This window comes from Acanthisitta chloris, unplaced genomic scaffold (genome assembly GCF_000695815.1).
Source record: "Acanthisitta chloris isolate BGI_N310 unplaced genomic scaffold, ASM69581v1 scaffold6171, whole genome shotgun sequence".
Lineage (NCBI taxonomy): Eukaryota > Metazoa > Chordata > Aves > Passeriformes > Acanthisittidae > Acanthisitta > Acanthisitta chloris.
The window spans coordinates 88,250-103,446 of NW_008656384.1; the positions used below are offsets into that span (position 1 = coordinate 88,250).

Here is a 15,197-nt window from a genome sequence, read left to right on the forward strand (position 1 = left end):
GTGACTATCTTCATTTAGAATGGCATTTAAGCAAATGTTTAAATAGTGTTGACTTGTAAGTACAAATTTACAGTGAAGTACCTGCTTGAATGCTCTTGCAAGCAGGTTTTATTAATGCATTCAGTGTTAAATTAGTACAGAGCTAAGTGTTTGTGAACCATGTGTGAGTCTGATTGTGTTCTTAGAAGCCCTTTCAAAGAGATTATTGAAGACTAATTCAAAATAATTTTGCCTGCTGTGTCTATGTGAACTGACATTTTAGAATGCCAATATGTTTCAGAATTTGGTGATGGCTTTGGATCGTTTTTTTATCAAGACAGATTGAATCATTAGTTTGAATGTTATTGTCACCGTTTCCATATCTGGCATACAATTTGTGCACTGAGGATATGTCCTACGAATGAGACACTGTTTCTGTTCCCTCAGTTCATCTGTGGTACACGTGCCTGGTGTGAATGATATCCAGTCGTCTTCATCCACAGGCCAGAACCTGACGCAGATCTCTCGCCAGCTCAACCAGAGCCAGGTGGCCTGGACAGGAAATCGCCCACCATTCCCAGGCCAGGTATGGATGGAAAGTGCTTTGGTTTTGTGGTCATTAAAGATTTTCTTTTTACAAAGGAATTAGTAAACCCCATTTATAAAGTGAGTGTCATTAATTTGTGGCTGAAGAGGAACCAGTACCTCCCTTCTGCTCCTTGGCAGGTTGTAATAATCTGAGCCAGTGCCCTGTGTGTGACTGCATTTGGTTCGTGAGTGTTCATCCTGGTGACAGTCACTTTGCTGACATAAATCCCAGTGGAAAGTCTTTGGCCTGTGTTTGTTTTATGTGTGCACTGGATGAAGTAAAAAAGGACAAATCTCCTGCTTTAGCCTGTGAATGAAATCTTTCTTGGACTAGGACCTTGCTCTCAGCAATGTTACCCACAGTTCTCCAGGTTGTCAGAAAGGAGCACACACAAATCTAGGCATGAATTCAGAGCAGAGGCTGCTTAGCCTCATGCCCCTCCATTAACACTGCCCAGCATGGCTCACATTGTGTCCTGTGCTGGAGGAGACAGCACATACCTCCATCACTTGCCCTGTGCTTGTCGGTGTTAGCCCAGGAATCACCTCTTGTTCTGTGTAACAATTAAAAAATCTGGTTTGAAACTCTGTTAAAAGACAAATAATATGAAATAATTAAGTTTGATCTTAATAATGCTGCTCTTAATCACTCTTGACTTCCCATTGTTTGGTAGGCTGGAATGGCATGTTGTGGAGGGACTACATAATTTTTCAGTAATTGAATTGTTTCCACATTAATCACTGATTCTTCCCAGCCCTCAGTGTGTCATGGTTATCTGTCACACCTGGTTAGTGAAATCCAGTCGTAACATTAACTTGTTTTTTAAATGATATGGAGGATGCTGAAAATTACCCAAAAAAATTACTCATCCCTCTTACTGCACAAATTTCTGTCCAAGTTAACAGAGTTTGTATGTGAGTGTAAAGAAATTGGAATTCATTCATCCATCTCAAATAAAGTAAAATAGAGCTAAGCCTCACAGAAGTGACATGCCATGCTCTCACTGTCATGTGGAAAACTTTAGAAATGTACAATTTCTTAGCTTGGAACTGAACTGAAGACTTAATAGCATCTTCCTCATGTTATATGCCTGTTGGGATCTGTTTTCCTCCCCCAACTCCTCTGCATTTGTCCAAGAATCATATAATCACAGAATCATTTAGGTTGGAAAAGAGCTCTAAGATCATCAGGTCCAGCCATTAACCCACCACTGCCAGGTCCACCACTAACCGAGTCCCTCAGCACCACATCTACATGTCTTTTAAATGTCTCCAGGGACAGTGACTCAAACACTTCCCTGGGCAGCCTGTTCAATGCTTGACATCCCTTGAACCTCTCCCTGCTGATAAATGGTGGAATGTGGCTGCCCAATCCCTCAGTCCCCTTGGGTGGATCCCGTCTGGCCCCATAGAGTTGGGTGTGTCGAAGTGGTGCAGCAGGTCACTGACCTTTGCCCCTTGGATTATGGGGGTTTCATTCTGCTCTCTGTGTTCCAGGGCAGAGTAGCTTCACTTGTGTGCATTGATTGCCAGTAGCAGTGCACATCATTGGAAGTATTCAGAGTTATAATCACCTTTAATTTCTATTTATGGAATGGGTTAGGCAGTGAGTTTTTCTTAGGCCTGCTGGACTTGTTCATAATGTGGGAAATGGTTTATAAGCAGGTTCTGTCTGTAGCATGATATGTTGTTGTAGCACATGACATGGGATGAGACACTTCACCCCCTATTAGTCTCAGTGTATATGTTGTACATATCTCAGAGTAGTCTGCAGTGTTGAATCATTTGTGCAATATTCTTGGAGATCCTTTGATGAAGCCATTATGTAGGTGAAATGACAGCAAGTTGTGGTTTAGTACTCTTAAATTAACTGAGTTGCCCAGTTAAAGCAATGTTAGATTGTTTCTTCACACCTCCCAGGGCTGGTGATTCACCCTCCTAAGCCTTTTACAAGGCAAAATAACTGCTGCCTGTATTTTATGGGCACAGAGAGAAAGCAGCTCATTAGACTTGAAACTTCTTTGACCATTTACTTCCAAGCACTGGAGACTGATCATCTGTGAAACTGCAGGTATTCTGCAAGACTTTCAGATGGCCATGATTTTATTGTAGCACTGCAAAGTCAATACACCTGGCAAATAAAGGTGAGATCTTTATAGCTGTTCAACTTGAGATTAATCCTTGTAATAGAGGTGAGGGAAATCCTGGTTTTCCAAACAGCTCTGATACAGAGTACACGTGAGTTAATCAGCAGGAGAGCTGTGAGTGTTGGTTTATAGTCTGTCGTGTTCCTTCTGCAGCAGTAAGCTGGCTTTGGCAGAAAAGAGACAGGATCTGTTCACATCCACAGAGTTTATTTAGTCTTTGCTTTGTGTTGTTAAAAAGTGATTCTGCTGTTCTGTTCCTTAACAATAAAACTTGTTCCTTCTTTTACATTTTATTCCTCAGCAAATTCCATCTCAGTCTGGCAAGGCTCAGTCATCTCCCTTTGGGATTGGGACAAGTCACACCTACCCAGCTGATCCATCATCCTACAGCCCCCTCTCCAGCCCAGCCACCTCCTCTCCCAGCGGGAACGCCTACTCGAGCTTAGCAAACCGAAGTGCAGGGTTTGGTAAGTTTTACATGACCTCATACAGAAATGCACATAATGAAACTCTCCAGCATGAACTCATTAAAAGTCCTCCAACCTGTTCTTGTGCTGAGTAACTCATTAAAATAAGTCCTCCAACCTGTTCTTGTGCTGAGTTGGTTGGGAAGCTCAGGTGGTGAAAGGGTTTGGTTTTCCCTTGTTGAGTACAAGGGACAGAGCTGACCTGTTCCCTCCACGCTGCATCTCCTCCACATCTAACACACTTCAGAATATTGTGGCATTTTATGCTATGAGGGAACTTTGGTGGTTTTTTTCCCAGTAAACAGTGTCACTTAAATGACACAAATTTGCATCCTTTTCACTTTTCATCTGTCCTGACTGCACGGCAATGTCCTCTTGCACAAAGGTGACTTGCTGGACTTTGGCAGGAAACAGGATCTTTTTTTGTACCCCCATTGCTACTAACCTAATCAGAGTAGGTGCTATGTTTTGAAATGGTTTTATTTTCCTATTACATGCTAATTTAGTGGCTTTCAGACCATGACCCCATGGGTAGCCCCTTGGTAAGTTTTGTGCACTCTACCAGCAGAATAATATTCAAGAATCAAAATATAATTAATCCATCAGTGCTAACACACATGGATTCCATGAAAAATGTCACTGGCTGATGATAATGTGCAATTCCAAAAAGCATAGGTAGCAGTTTGCTAATGTGTGACATTTTTGTCCTGTCCCTTGGGAACAGAACTGGCACAGACCTAGACCTGTTGCAGTCCAGCGAGAAAAAGTGCATTGAAATGGAGCTCTTCCCACAGAGCTTATTCCTGCCTCCATTTCCACCAGGCATTGTACATTTGTTTATGAGACAGCCTTGTATTTCAGGCCTAAGCTACTTGGCAAGAACCCTTTCACCTAATGAGAAACATCTCCTGACCTACATCAGTTTGGATGCTATTAATATCACAGCCTTCACGGAGACGAGTGGCTTCGACCGCGGCTGGCAGGAACTGCTCTGCTGAAAAGGAGCATCATTTGCTTCACTGAGTTAATTTCAATTTATTGTTCTTAGGGAAAAAAAACCCCAAACTTGCAGCTTTCTTTTAAGGGGTAACTTAGATGAATTTTATTTTGGTCCTTAAGATGGCTGCAGAGTTTCTGAATTACTGGTTGTGGTAATGCCAGTAAGGAAAGAGCTGTAATCATCTGTTTTAGATGTGATGGAAATACATCACTGTAACCTGTTTACTTCCCTGTAGGACATTCCCTTCACATGTTTTGCATGGCTTAGCTGGTAGCCAAAAGGATTGGATTAAACACATGTTTCTGTGTTTTCTGAAGCCACGACTGTGATTAGTGGCTAATTTGACATGATCGGGTCTGGTTATCTGAGACCTGACATAGCATGTGTTTGCAAGTTTGGCACAGGAAATTTGGCAGAGGACACTGATGATCAGGGAGAACCAGATATACACAGCTTGATTCTCTGCAGCGAGGGGAAAACAGGCAAAAGTAGTAGGAGTAGTTATATAGAGAAAAAGAAGAAACAAAAAAATAGAGGAGAAAATGTCTGGAGGAGAAGCACAAGCCTGGTGACAAGCTTTCTAAAATGCTAAATCTTAGAAGGAAAATGATACCAAAATTTTATACATTTTGGGCAAGTCTGTAGAAATACAGGGTAAAATGAGTCAAGCTTAAGTGTAATCTATGACTGTACTCATGAGAAATGTATGTGTAACAGGTAACCGAATTGGAACCAAATTAATGTGTGGCAATGTGTATTTTTCTGGTAAACTATTTAGAAGAAATTAATCTCCCTGAAATCATCATTTTAAGTGCATTTACTATAAAGCCTTTCTATTCATGTTACTCTGTGAAATGTAAATGGCCTCAGACTTCTAAGACACTATCACCATATGAACAGGTTAATAATTTGCTATAAGCTGCATGTTAAATAAATAATTTTGCAGCTGTAATACTGGAGGACAAGATAGTCCAGCAAACAAGAAAGAAAAACACAGGAAACTGTGCACCCACTGCTCTGCAAGAATTAGTCTTTTAAAGAGAAAGAGCCTTAATGGTTGGACTTGATGATCTTAAAGGTCTCTTCCAACCTTGATGATTCCATGATACAGATGGTACAGTTTGGCTTCTGTGTGAAATGACAAATACTCCTTATTAGTGACAAAAAAGCAGAGGGGGGATGCTTGAAATTGTCTTCCAGTGCTTGGCTTATAGTGTCACTGTGTGTTTTGCTGTGGGCAGTTCACCTGCCAGGTCTGTGCAGCCATGGCCATGAGCTTTGCTCTCGGGTTGGCCCTCACCCTGCAGTCAGGGCTTTCAGCCTGCAGGGCTGGTGTCATTCAGGGTCTTTAAGGCTCATTCGCAGGCACAGCCACTGATGGATGATACCTCAAAGCAAGCAGGTGTTTTGGAGGAGCTGCTGTCTGACTTCTGCTCTTTCTCCCCCTGTCCAGCTGAAGGTGGCCAGAGCAGCAGCCAGTTCCAGGGGAGACCTTCTGAAGTCTGGTCCCAGTGGCAGAGCCAACACCACAACCAGCAAAGCAGTGACCAGCACTCACACCCACAGCCCAGCCAGACCGAGGTGTTCCAGGTGAGGAGAGTTCAGTGAGCCCAAAGTGCCTCTGACAGCCTCCCACTGCTGGGAGGCCCTCAGGGATCAGGGTGCAGCAGGGCTGCACTGTTGTTAGCTGGGCTTAGCTACAGCTGAGATGGGTTTGTTTTCTGCCATAGAACAGTGTCTTTGCTGATTTAAAATGCTGGTTTCCCTTCTCTTTGCACCCTATACTTAGGGCTTATGTCTTTTGTAGAGACTCCATGAAATATTCCCAAGTGGAGTATCTTCTTATCCTGGTGCTGACCTCTTGACATTCCAGTCAAGTCCAACATGATTCTTGTTGCTAGTTAAAGCAGGAAAGGAGTCTGATATTACATAGAAGATAGTGGTCAATAAGTTTTTAAGGTTTAACCCAGTCAGATACCAGATAGGTGGTAAACAATCCTCTTCACAGTCAGATATCAGATAGATGGTAAACAATCCTCTTCAACTACCTAATTTGGTAACATTAATTTTGAGCCTTCGCTACTGATGGAGTAGGACTTTATATGTTAACTCATAAGGTCTCTGTCCTTGTACAACTGTTTTTTAAATTAGATCAAGAAGACAGTTTGCAAGAAAACCATGCAGATAAATGCAGGAAAGACAGTTCAAGGCCCAAGTAAACTTCAGAAGTGGGGTACCTTGTTATCTTTTAGAAGGTAAATTCACCTGCAAGACAGGGCTCGTGCTCAGTTGCTGGCAGAAATGCTGCAGAAGAGGCATTAGCCTGCACATATCCCTGTGTGAATGAACCATTGCCTCACACAGGAACAAATAACAGCACTACATCTGGAATGCACCTGTCTGTGTGCTCTTAACCTGTGGCTCAGGCAAGATTAATGTGTTGCATCTGTCTGTGTTAGCAAATTGCTTTGCATGTACTTTAATCCATAAGGCTGTTCAGGGTAGTTCTGTTGGACAGCATGGTTCAATGGCCAACAGAGACACAGGGTCCAAGCACTGTGTTGCTTGTGTCTCAGGCAAGTGTTATGTCCCAACAAACTTCTTATTAAATGAGTGGGAAGGAGGGCCAAGGAGGAGAGCTGAGCTCACCTGTGGAGCTCTTGGAGGGAATTAGGATAGTAGCTGGATGTGATGAGAAACTTGGATGAGCTGAGTTCAAAGGCCTTCAAGAAGCTGCTTGGATTGTTTGTGCCCGAAGCCAGCCATGGGTTAGCTGGGCATAAGGAGAGAGGCAGACTTGAGAGGGGACCCTGCTGGGTCTGTACCTGAGGAGACCTCATCACAGAGGCCCCAGCAGCAGAAATGCCTTCAGAGATGGAATTGTAAACAGGTGGGGGCAGCTATAGCTTCCCCTTGGCTGGGAAAGAATGTGGGAAAGCATTAAATGAGTGCAAGTTTTGGTTAGAAAAGGAGTGCTGATCCTGGCAGCTCAGACACTGCCAGTTGTGTTTACAGCCTCTTTCACCTCATCAACAGGAATACTATGGAGACCTTGTGGATTTTAATCAGTCTTTATTTGTGGGGTAGCTTCCCAGTATGCAGCAGCTCTCAGAGTTATTCTTTCACAGAGCAGATCCTGTGAGCTTTGTTATTTGCTCTTTAGGTTTTGTTTTATTGTTAGGATAATGAGCCATCCCTGGCAAGACTTGGCTTTGCAGTAAGAGCTTATTATTGTAAGGACTGACAGGAAAAGCAACTCTAAACTCTGGTTTTCCCAGCAAGGGATATCTTTTCCGTGTGGCTTTGGCCTCCGGCTGAGAGGAAAGGTTGAGTGTTTTTTGAAGCCTCCTGCAGGGATCTCACTTGGCTCAAGACACGTGGGAGCAATTACCATGAAATCCCATTTCTCCTGAGAAGTTCCTGCTATTTCCTCTGCCTTTGTACATTGATGAAGGATGCTTGGGCATCTTGTTAGCTGGGGTGGATGTTCAGTCTTTAGTGCTCCACAGAGCACTAATATGTTCACCTAGGGAGTGCTGCTGAGGAGGTGAGACCTCCCCAAACCCATCCTGTACAGCAGGAGTTCGAGTCTCTGAGGTGTTTCATACTTGCCATGTTGTGAAACCAGAGAGTTTGCTTCTCTCCATGTGTAATTACCCATTCCAAGGGAAGCTGTTTCAGTCTGGAAGGAGTATGGGGCAGCTCAAATGTGCCTTATTCAGAGGAGCGATCCAAAACTTCTGCCCTGCTTAAGTCCCACCTCTTGTTCAGAAACTCTCCATCAAAACATAAGTAGCTCACAAACCTTACCCCAGCACCCTGCACAGCTCTGCTTTTCACCTGATTTATCTAAACTTGGCCTTTTCTGGTTTTACACTGAAAAGATGAACAGGAAGCAGTTTGTGTCTGGATAATGTGTTAGCAAGTGACACTTGACTTTGATTTCTCCTTATCATGCAGGACATGCTGCCGATGCCGGGGGATCCCACACAGGGCACTGGCAATTACAACATTGAAGATTTTGCTGACCTGGGCATGTTTCCACCATTTTCTGAGTAGCTTGCGAAGCAGAAATGGAAGTTCTTCAACAAGGCCATTTCAGTGTAATTTTGACGCTGCTTTTTCTGTGTTGCGTTTCTGTAGAAGCTACTAAACCAGGAGACACATTTCTCATGTTTCAGATAGTGGTGTAGGGCTTGCTCTCTCCTCTTTGGAGTGTGTCAGTGCCGACAGAGGAGCTCCAGCACTTGTTAGTGTTCGTTGACAGCCCTGTAATTTTTTTTAGTTTATGGTCATCTACCTCAGAGATGAAAAACTTCGCTTGATTTAAAAACAAAAAAAAAATCTCTGAGTCTTAAATATTTGAATGTGAATGATACCTAATATTTCCTTGAATGGTAATTTTTAAATAGATCACGAAGTAACAAAGACTAACAGAGAAAAGGTAAGGTCATGTCTTGTTACAGTGCCTACCGCTCGATTTCGATGCCTTGCTATAAGCTTAAGTTTCTGAAAGCAGACACAGTATTCTGTTTTCTTTGATTCTTGTAGTTTTTAGGTCACTTTAAATGTTGAGATTAAGCAACATAATGTAGGCATCTCTCACCAGAAGATTCAGCTCTGCCTTTTCTAACTTAAACTTGAATGTGTGTACATTTTGGTACTTTATGTATATCTTGTGCTGTATGAAGTGATTTCCTGTACTGATTTCTTTTGCCTTTACAAAGGGTCCATTCTGGAGTGTACTGAAAAGGTTGACGATGTATGTGAAGGATTTGAATATCGTGGGAGTCTCCATCACTTCACATAGGTGTTCTTACTTTTAATTCAGGTGGTTCTCTATTCAGAACAAACATTTACTTACATAAGCTATTAGTCTGGTTTTGCACTGAATTGAGGCCTATAACCTTGTACATTTCTCACTGGCTGCTTTAATTTCTATTGTTCTTGCTTTCCCAAAAATATTGCCTCGTAAAAAATGACTGTAAACACGTCGAGATTGCATTTTCTATATTAGCTGCATTTCCTTTCTGTGAAGTACTTTTTTATACTGTGAAACCTCACACTTTAACAGTGCAGGGTGGTGGCCTGTTACTAGGAAATCGTTCAAACTCATTTGCTGCAAGCAGTGAGGTGGTTTTGTAGTGTATAAGTTTTTTAGAGTGAGTTGGTAATAGATATTGATTGGACTCTTGTCCACTGCGTACACAGTGATAACTTGAATTTTTGCTTGGATTCCCAAGCAATCAGTTCTGTTAAACCCTGTTAACCCTATTGTGTTAAGTATGGGATTTTCAGCTTGCTAAGTATGTCGAGGACTCTTGACTACTCTGAATGCTGTATGCTTTTCCACAGAGGTAAGTAGATCACCTTCCTCTCGGGCGAGTCACCTACTGTATGTCTTCATCAGCAACGTGGCAGGAAGGTTTTTTGATTCAGTATTTCATATGCATTGCAAGTTACAGAGGTTAGGTTGTAAGGTCAGCGTTTTTATCCAGATCATTTCTTCTGGGTGGGAGAAGGAATCGCTCACAAAGGATAAGAAGCCCTGAGTTCACACTTGCAGGTTGTTCATAACCTTTGAGGTTGGACAGTGGTAGCCTTTGCAGAGGAGGAGAGGGAGAGTTTCCCTCAGCTTTTGCATGTTTGGGGACCTTCAGAGACCTGGGCATACCAGCTGGACCCAGAAACCCCAGGGCATAGCACCTATCCAGCAGATCTCATTGTCTGCAGGAATTCTTAGACCTCACAGCACTAAGCTCTGCCTTCTCATAGCTCCTCTTGACTTCCAGGGTGCCTCTGACACAGCACACATCACTGCAGTCTATCTTGTCAGGACCATCTCCTGAGAAGCAGGGCCTGCCTGCCCCCAACCTGCTCTGGCCATGCAGGTTTCGTGCTGACGAGCAGTGCAGCAAGCCCAGGGACATGCTGTCACAGTTGGCCATGTGCTGGTGTGCACATCTGACACTGCTTTCCCAGCCTTCTCTGAGACCAGCATGTACTTTTCAGTATCCAGAAAGAGTCCTTCCTACTGTTTCTCTCTCTAAATCTGGGACCAATCTCTTACCCTACATGCAAGTAAGGTCAGGGACTCTTTTGTTATGAAGTTTTTGTATATCTAGGTGCAGTTCTGGAGAGGCTTCAGGTCTCCTAGTCTGTACCTACCTCACCAAATCACACTGAGAACAAACAAAAAAAAACCCCTCTTCCCTCCCAGAGATCAGGAAAATACTTTCTTAGGTGAGCAAGCTATGTGCTCTTAAATACATGGATGTTTATTCTCTTGGAACGTTCTTCCTTTCCCCTCATGCTGCTCGGATGAATGACTGACTGCTCATGGAATTGGACAGGCAAAGCTCTGCTGCCCAGAGTGAAATTCACTGATGTCTGGAGGAGCTGCCTGGATGCTGTGCCAGCTGACCGAGGTGCTCAGTATCTGTCCAGGGCTTTGAAAGGGGCTGATCACGAGGGAGGGAGCAGTAGGTGAGCAGTTTGTGTGTCTGCACAGAAGATGCTTGACAGGATAAATGTCACTTCTTCTAAAATTTTTTTAAAAATATTTCTCAGTAAAGTGAAAAATATATTGAAAAAAATGCTGTTGCTGTTTTATTTTACCCAACAAACTGCTTTAAGTATATTTATACTTTCCTCAACTTCCTTAATTCCATTAAAATAAGGTTTTAAAAGTAATTTTCCTTCTCCTCACATCTGCGATAACTTCCTCAGTGTGCCATGGTGTTTATACTACTGGAGAAGACTTCTCATGTATGGAATTTGGTTGTGCAGTTAGAATTGCACTGTTAGCAGAATTTCAAGCACATCTCCGTTTTTTTGTTTCTGTTTTTAAACACAGTATTATTTTTTTGAAGTCAGCGTGCCTGAGGGATCAGAGCATGGACTGCTTCTCACCTTGTGGACTACTCCTGCCTTTCTGATTGGGAAAGGCAATGTCTACTCTGCTAAGGGCAGTCTGGGTAGTGCCAGGTTTGGGTATTCCCTGTGAGTCACTATCATCCCTTGTTTCTGTTCTGCCATCCCAAGCCAATGCTTTATTCTTGGCATTTCCACCCTTCCTGCCCTCCCTTCCTGTTCCCAGACACCTCATCTCTGCGGTGCTCTCCCAGCCCCTGTGGGAGGTGTTGGGTTGCCTTTCCCAAGTCAGTGAGGAGGGAGAGCTTAATGAGCTTAAAGAGTTTGACAACTTTGTGCTTGACCAAGCAAAGGAACCAGCTGAGCCTTTGCTCCCGCCGCAGGGCACCCTGCGCTGCGCTCTGCGCTCCGTAGTGTCTGTAGCTTGCTCCTCCCAAACAGCCACGTCCCAGGTCTTGTGGCTGACAAAGTTGTGTAGCCTTGGCTGTGCTGTATCTTTCTGTCATGTGTTTGGTTACTAAAGCCACTTACTTATCCTATAGCTGAAGTTACAAGGTGCGTTGGGAATGCTGATGTTTTTATTACGTGCCATCGGTGTAGCTTTGCTGGCACTTTGCTGGTTTCCAGAATTTCACAGGTGGTGGATTTCTTGTTTCTTTTGTGTTTTTATTTTTAAGCTGGAAATAAAGCTGTGGTTTGTGATTGAACTGTTGAAAACAGTGTTTCTTGAAACTGAATCTTTGGGGTTTTAAACTGATGGAGCAAGAAACTGCAAATAGTGATGGTTTGGGTGGGTTGTGGCAAGGAGCAGGTGTAGACTGAGAAGATTTTAGCTACTAAAATATTTATATTCATTTAGTCAGGCAAACAATCTTGTTTAACATGAGGAACTCCATCACATTACTTGTACAAGTGCTACTGGCAGTACCTACGGTGATGCTTTAACCAGATAGTTCCATTTGTAGCTTCGTTGCCTTTTCTTTTCTTTTGAAGTACAGTATGAAACTGTAAATACTTCTTGCAGAACTGCCTTTTTAACTCTTAATTACTTTTGGCACAGTGTTAAATAGTGTTGGATTTACCCAATTGCTCTGACATATATTTTTATACATAGGTGTACTCTTTCTTGGAGAATAATACAGCCATTTCGTCATTAATGCCTTATCGGTGTCATACTGCTGTTGCTCTTCGTTTGCAAGGTATCGAGTGGACTAATTTCTAGTTCAGATATTTTCACTTCTCCTGGCAGTGCTCAAGTTTGGCTTCAGGTGATTTTTGCCAGAGTCCCATTTTTCACAGTTGTTAACTGTGAGAAGGAGAGAATGTGGGCTTGGGTTTGTTGCTGTTAACGGAGCAAAGAAAAGGTGATGGCATCGAATTGTCTTTAAAGGTCAGTCTTTTCCTACTCTAAACCAGAGTACATTTCATGAAACTGATGATTGTGGGCACTGATTGCTTTGTGTAGATTAATGGTCTTTAAAAAAGGAGAGAGAAAAAGACCACAACAACAACAACAAAAAAAAAGAAAACAACTCCAAAAATGGGCTTCTGTCATTGTTAGGCACTTGGTTACGTATCTGTTTAAACTCTTCATATTGATGTGAAATTGTGCTGTGGATAAAGTGTATTTTGTACTTCTGAATGTTCTATATTTATGACTAACAAGTACAGAATCAGTTGTGTGTATGTATAACTAATAACTGCCTTTTTAAATTTCATTAAAATAAAAATGTCATGATCTGTTGTTAATTCCTGTCCTTCTGTAAATAAGTAAGATATGCTGTTGGGAATTGTCAAATAAGAAATAACCCTGAATTCTAAGATTCCTGCCAAAAATCAGAAGATGAGGCATTGATCTTTGTCTTTGAAATGTCCTCCTGTGCTGCGTGGTTGGGGACGGTATGTTCCTCTTTTATCTGTCTTGTAAAGACTGTCCAGAGGGAGCGGGAGAGGAATGATAGTTTGAGAGCTCAACTTTTAAAAGAACTTCCAGAAAAACATTAATTAGCAGCCTGTTTTGCTGCTGATGCTGAGGTGTGTGAATCAGTGTCTGTATTGTAGAGGGTTTCATGAGAGCACAATTGATTTGGAGTTAATTCATGGTCTGTGGCAATATTTATTCACTGCCTGGGGCGGTATCACAGTGGTTTCCTTGTCCACCTTTTGGTCTTATTGTTCAGAGTTAAAAATGCTTGTATCCTTCCCACAAACATTCTGGTGACCTTTTCAGACTTTATATAAGGCACATTTGCTTTTCACTGTGGTTCTTCGTTGCATTTATACTGTATTTCTTTGTTGGCTTGATAGTTTGTGAGCAGGATTTGCCTTGCTAATAAATCCAAAAAGCTGATGACTGGACCATGGCAGGAGCTGAAGATGCTGTGTGCTCCAGGACCTGCATTCCTGGTGCAGGGTAGGTGGTGTTTTCACAGCTTACACTCAATTTTCAGGTCTCTGCCTGTGGAGAAGGGGCGTGGGCTCTGCTGGGACCTGACAGGAAACCAGGGCACTGGGATGTGCTAAATCAGATGCAGTCACCAGCCCTCCCCTGCTCCACCAGGCTCTGCTCGCTCTGTGCTCATCCCGAAGGCGGAGGTTGGTTAGTGAAAATGTGCCGTTCGTGCTGTTTTGCTGTGAAAATTGGGTCCTCAGCAAAGTGATGTTCTTTTGGCATTTCCTCAGAAGCTTGTGAGCATCTTTGATGAATGGGTATGTGCCAGACCATGAGCCCCACTTGGAAATGCAGCTGCCTTCATCCTGGCAGCTCTTTGGTGCTTTTCCGGTGCTTTTTAATAGGCTCTTAGTTGCTTTTGAAGAACATTATCCGAACAGAAAGGCACACACAGAACGGGTGTTGCACCAATGCCAAGCAGGGTACAGTGTGGTTGGGCTGGTTTAGGGTCCCTCCTAGCACTGCTTTCATACAGATCATCATTAACTGTGCTCTCACATGCTAAATCAAGTGTACTTCTGGGCACCGTGGTGACAGCTGGGTGTGGAAGTGCTGGAAGACAGTAATTTTGGTGTGGAATTTGGGTTTGGAGATGCTGATTGTGGAATGGAGCCACATGTTTGGTGACCAATAGTTGCTGCAGCTCAGCAGGGTGCTGTGGTAGAAATCCACACAGGAAAGAATTGCAGCTGAGGTTCACTGTATCCCTGCACTTACCATCTTTGGCTCTATAAACTGGCACTAATGACTTGTAACAACAGGTCAGGTCTTGATTATGATGATTGAAAAATATTTTTCTTAATTTTTTCCATGGGGGCTAAATCTTAGCCACATTTCCATCACTATACCAGCATAATTCAGGAAGTATTACTCATTTAATTTTCCCAGTTTCTCTCCAAGTTGGATATAACAGAGAGAGATACAGGATGGATTCTTCTTTTTTTACCAAGTTTCAGCATATTCCTAGGCTGGAAATACTTGGCAGTATCTTTCATTGAACTTCATGGTCTGTCCCACATAAAATGAAATGGAATCACTTGAGCTGTATTAATGGATGTGGGATCAGATCCAGAGGTTGCTAGGGCATCTTTTCATCAGCTCTGGAAAAAAACTGTCTTCTAATTATAGACTGGCAGTAAGTACTAATATACAAAATGTGCCATTTGGGACCCAATTGCAAAAATGTCAACCCAAGGCTCATGCCTGGACGATGCAGCAGTGCCAAAGTGCAGTTGCCATGGCTTTTGCAGGTGGAAATATCATGGGTGTATCACACTGCTGAAATTGCAGATGTGCAGGCAGAGCTCGTGGACAGAACAAAGCCCCAACTGCAGCTTGGGAGCCTTTCCCAGTGCGTGCACCTTGCTAGAGGAGACTGAGTCCCCCAGCACTTCAATGTGCTGTTGCCTCTTAGAAATAGCAGGCTCCTCTTAGCAAAGAAGGTGAGGTTTTAAACACTTTTGAAAATAGGAGGACTTGAAACATAGAAGGATGCAAGGTTGAACTACTTTGGTACACCCTGTCATCCCAAAACATTTGGGTGGCTCTCAGCACCTCCCCTGAGTTGCTGCCCATCCCTGGCTGCTGTGGCTAATTAACCCTTGCCTTGGAGCCCAAAGCAGTTCTCTGTGTGGCCCTGATGGGAAGCAGCTTTGGTCTGAAAAATAGAATTGCAATATAGTTATTTTCCA

General features: G+C 43.0%; 1 protein-coding gene across 1 annotated transcript in view; it reads left to right on the forward strand.

The window, feature by feature from the left end:
* The window catches only part of ARNT2 (aryl-hydrocarbon receptor nuclear translocator 2), a 72,111-nt gene extending 63,668 nt beyond the window's left edge, over positions 1–8,443 (forward strand). The window contains exons 15-18 of the mRNA XM_009084303.1: positions 427–565; positions 3,016–3,181; positions 5,635–5,771; positions 8,142–8,443. Of these exons, the coding sequence (XP_009082551.1) occupies positions 427–565; positions 3,016–3,181; positions 5,635–5,771; positions 8,142–8,240 (541 nt within the window). The 3' untranslated portion in view covers positions 8,241–8,443. The remainder of the gene's footprint in view (positions 1–426; positions 566–3,015; positions 3,182–5,634; positions 5,772–8,141) is intronic.
* The last annotated feature ends 6,754 nt before the right edge of the window (positions 8,444–15,197 follow it).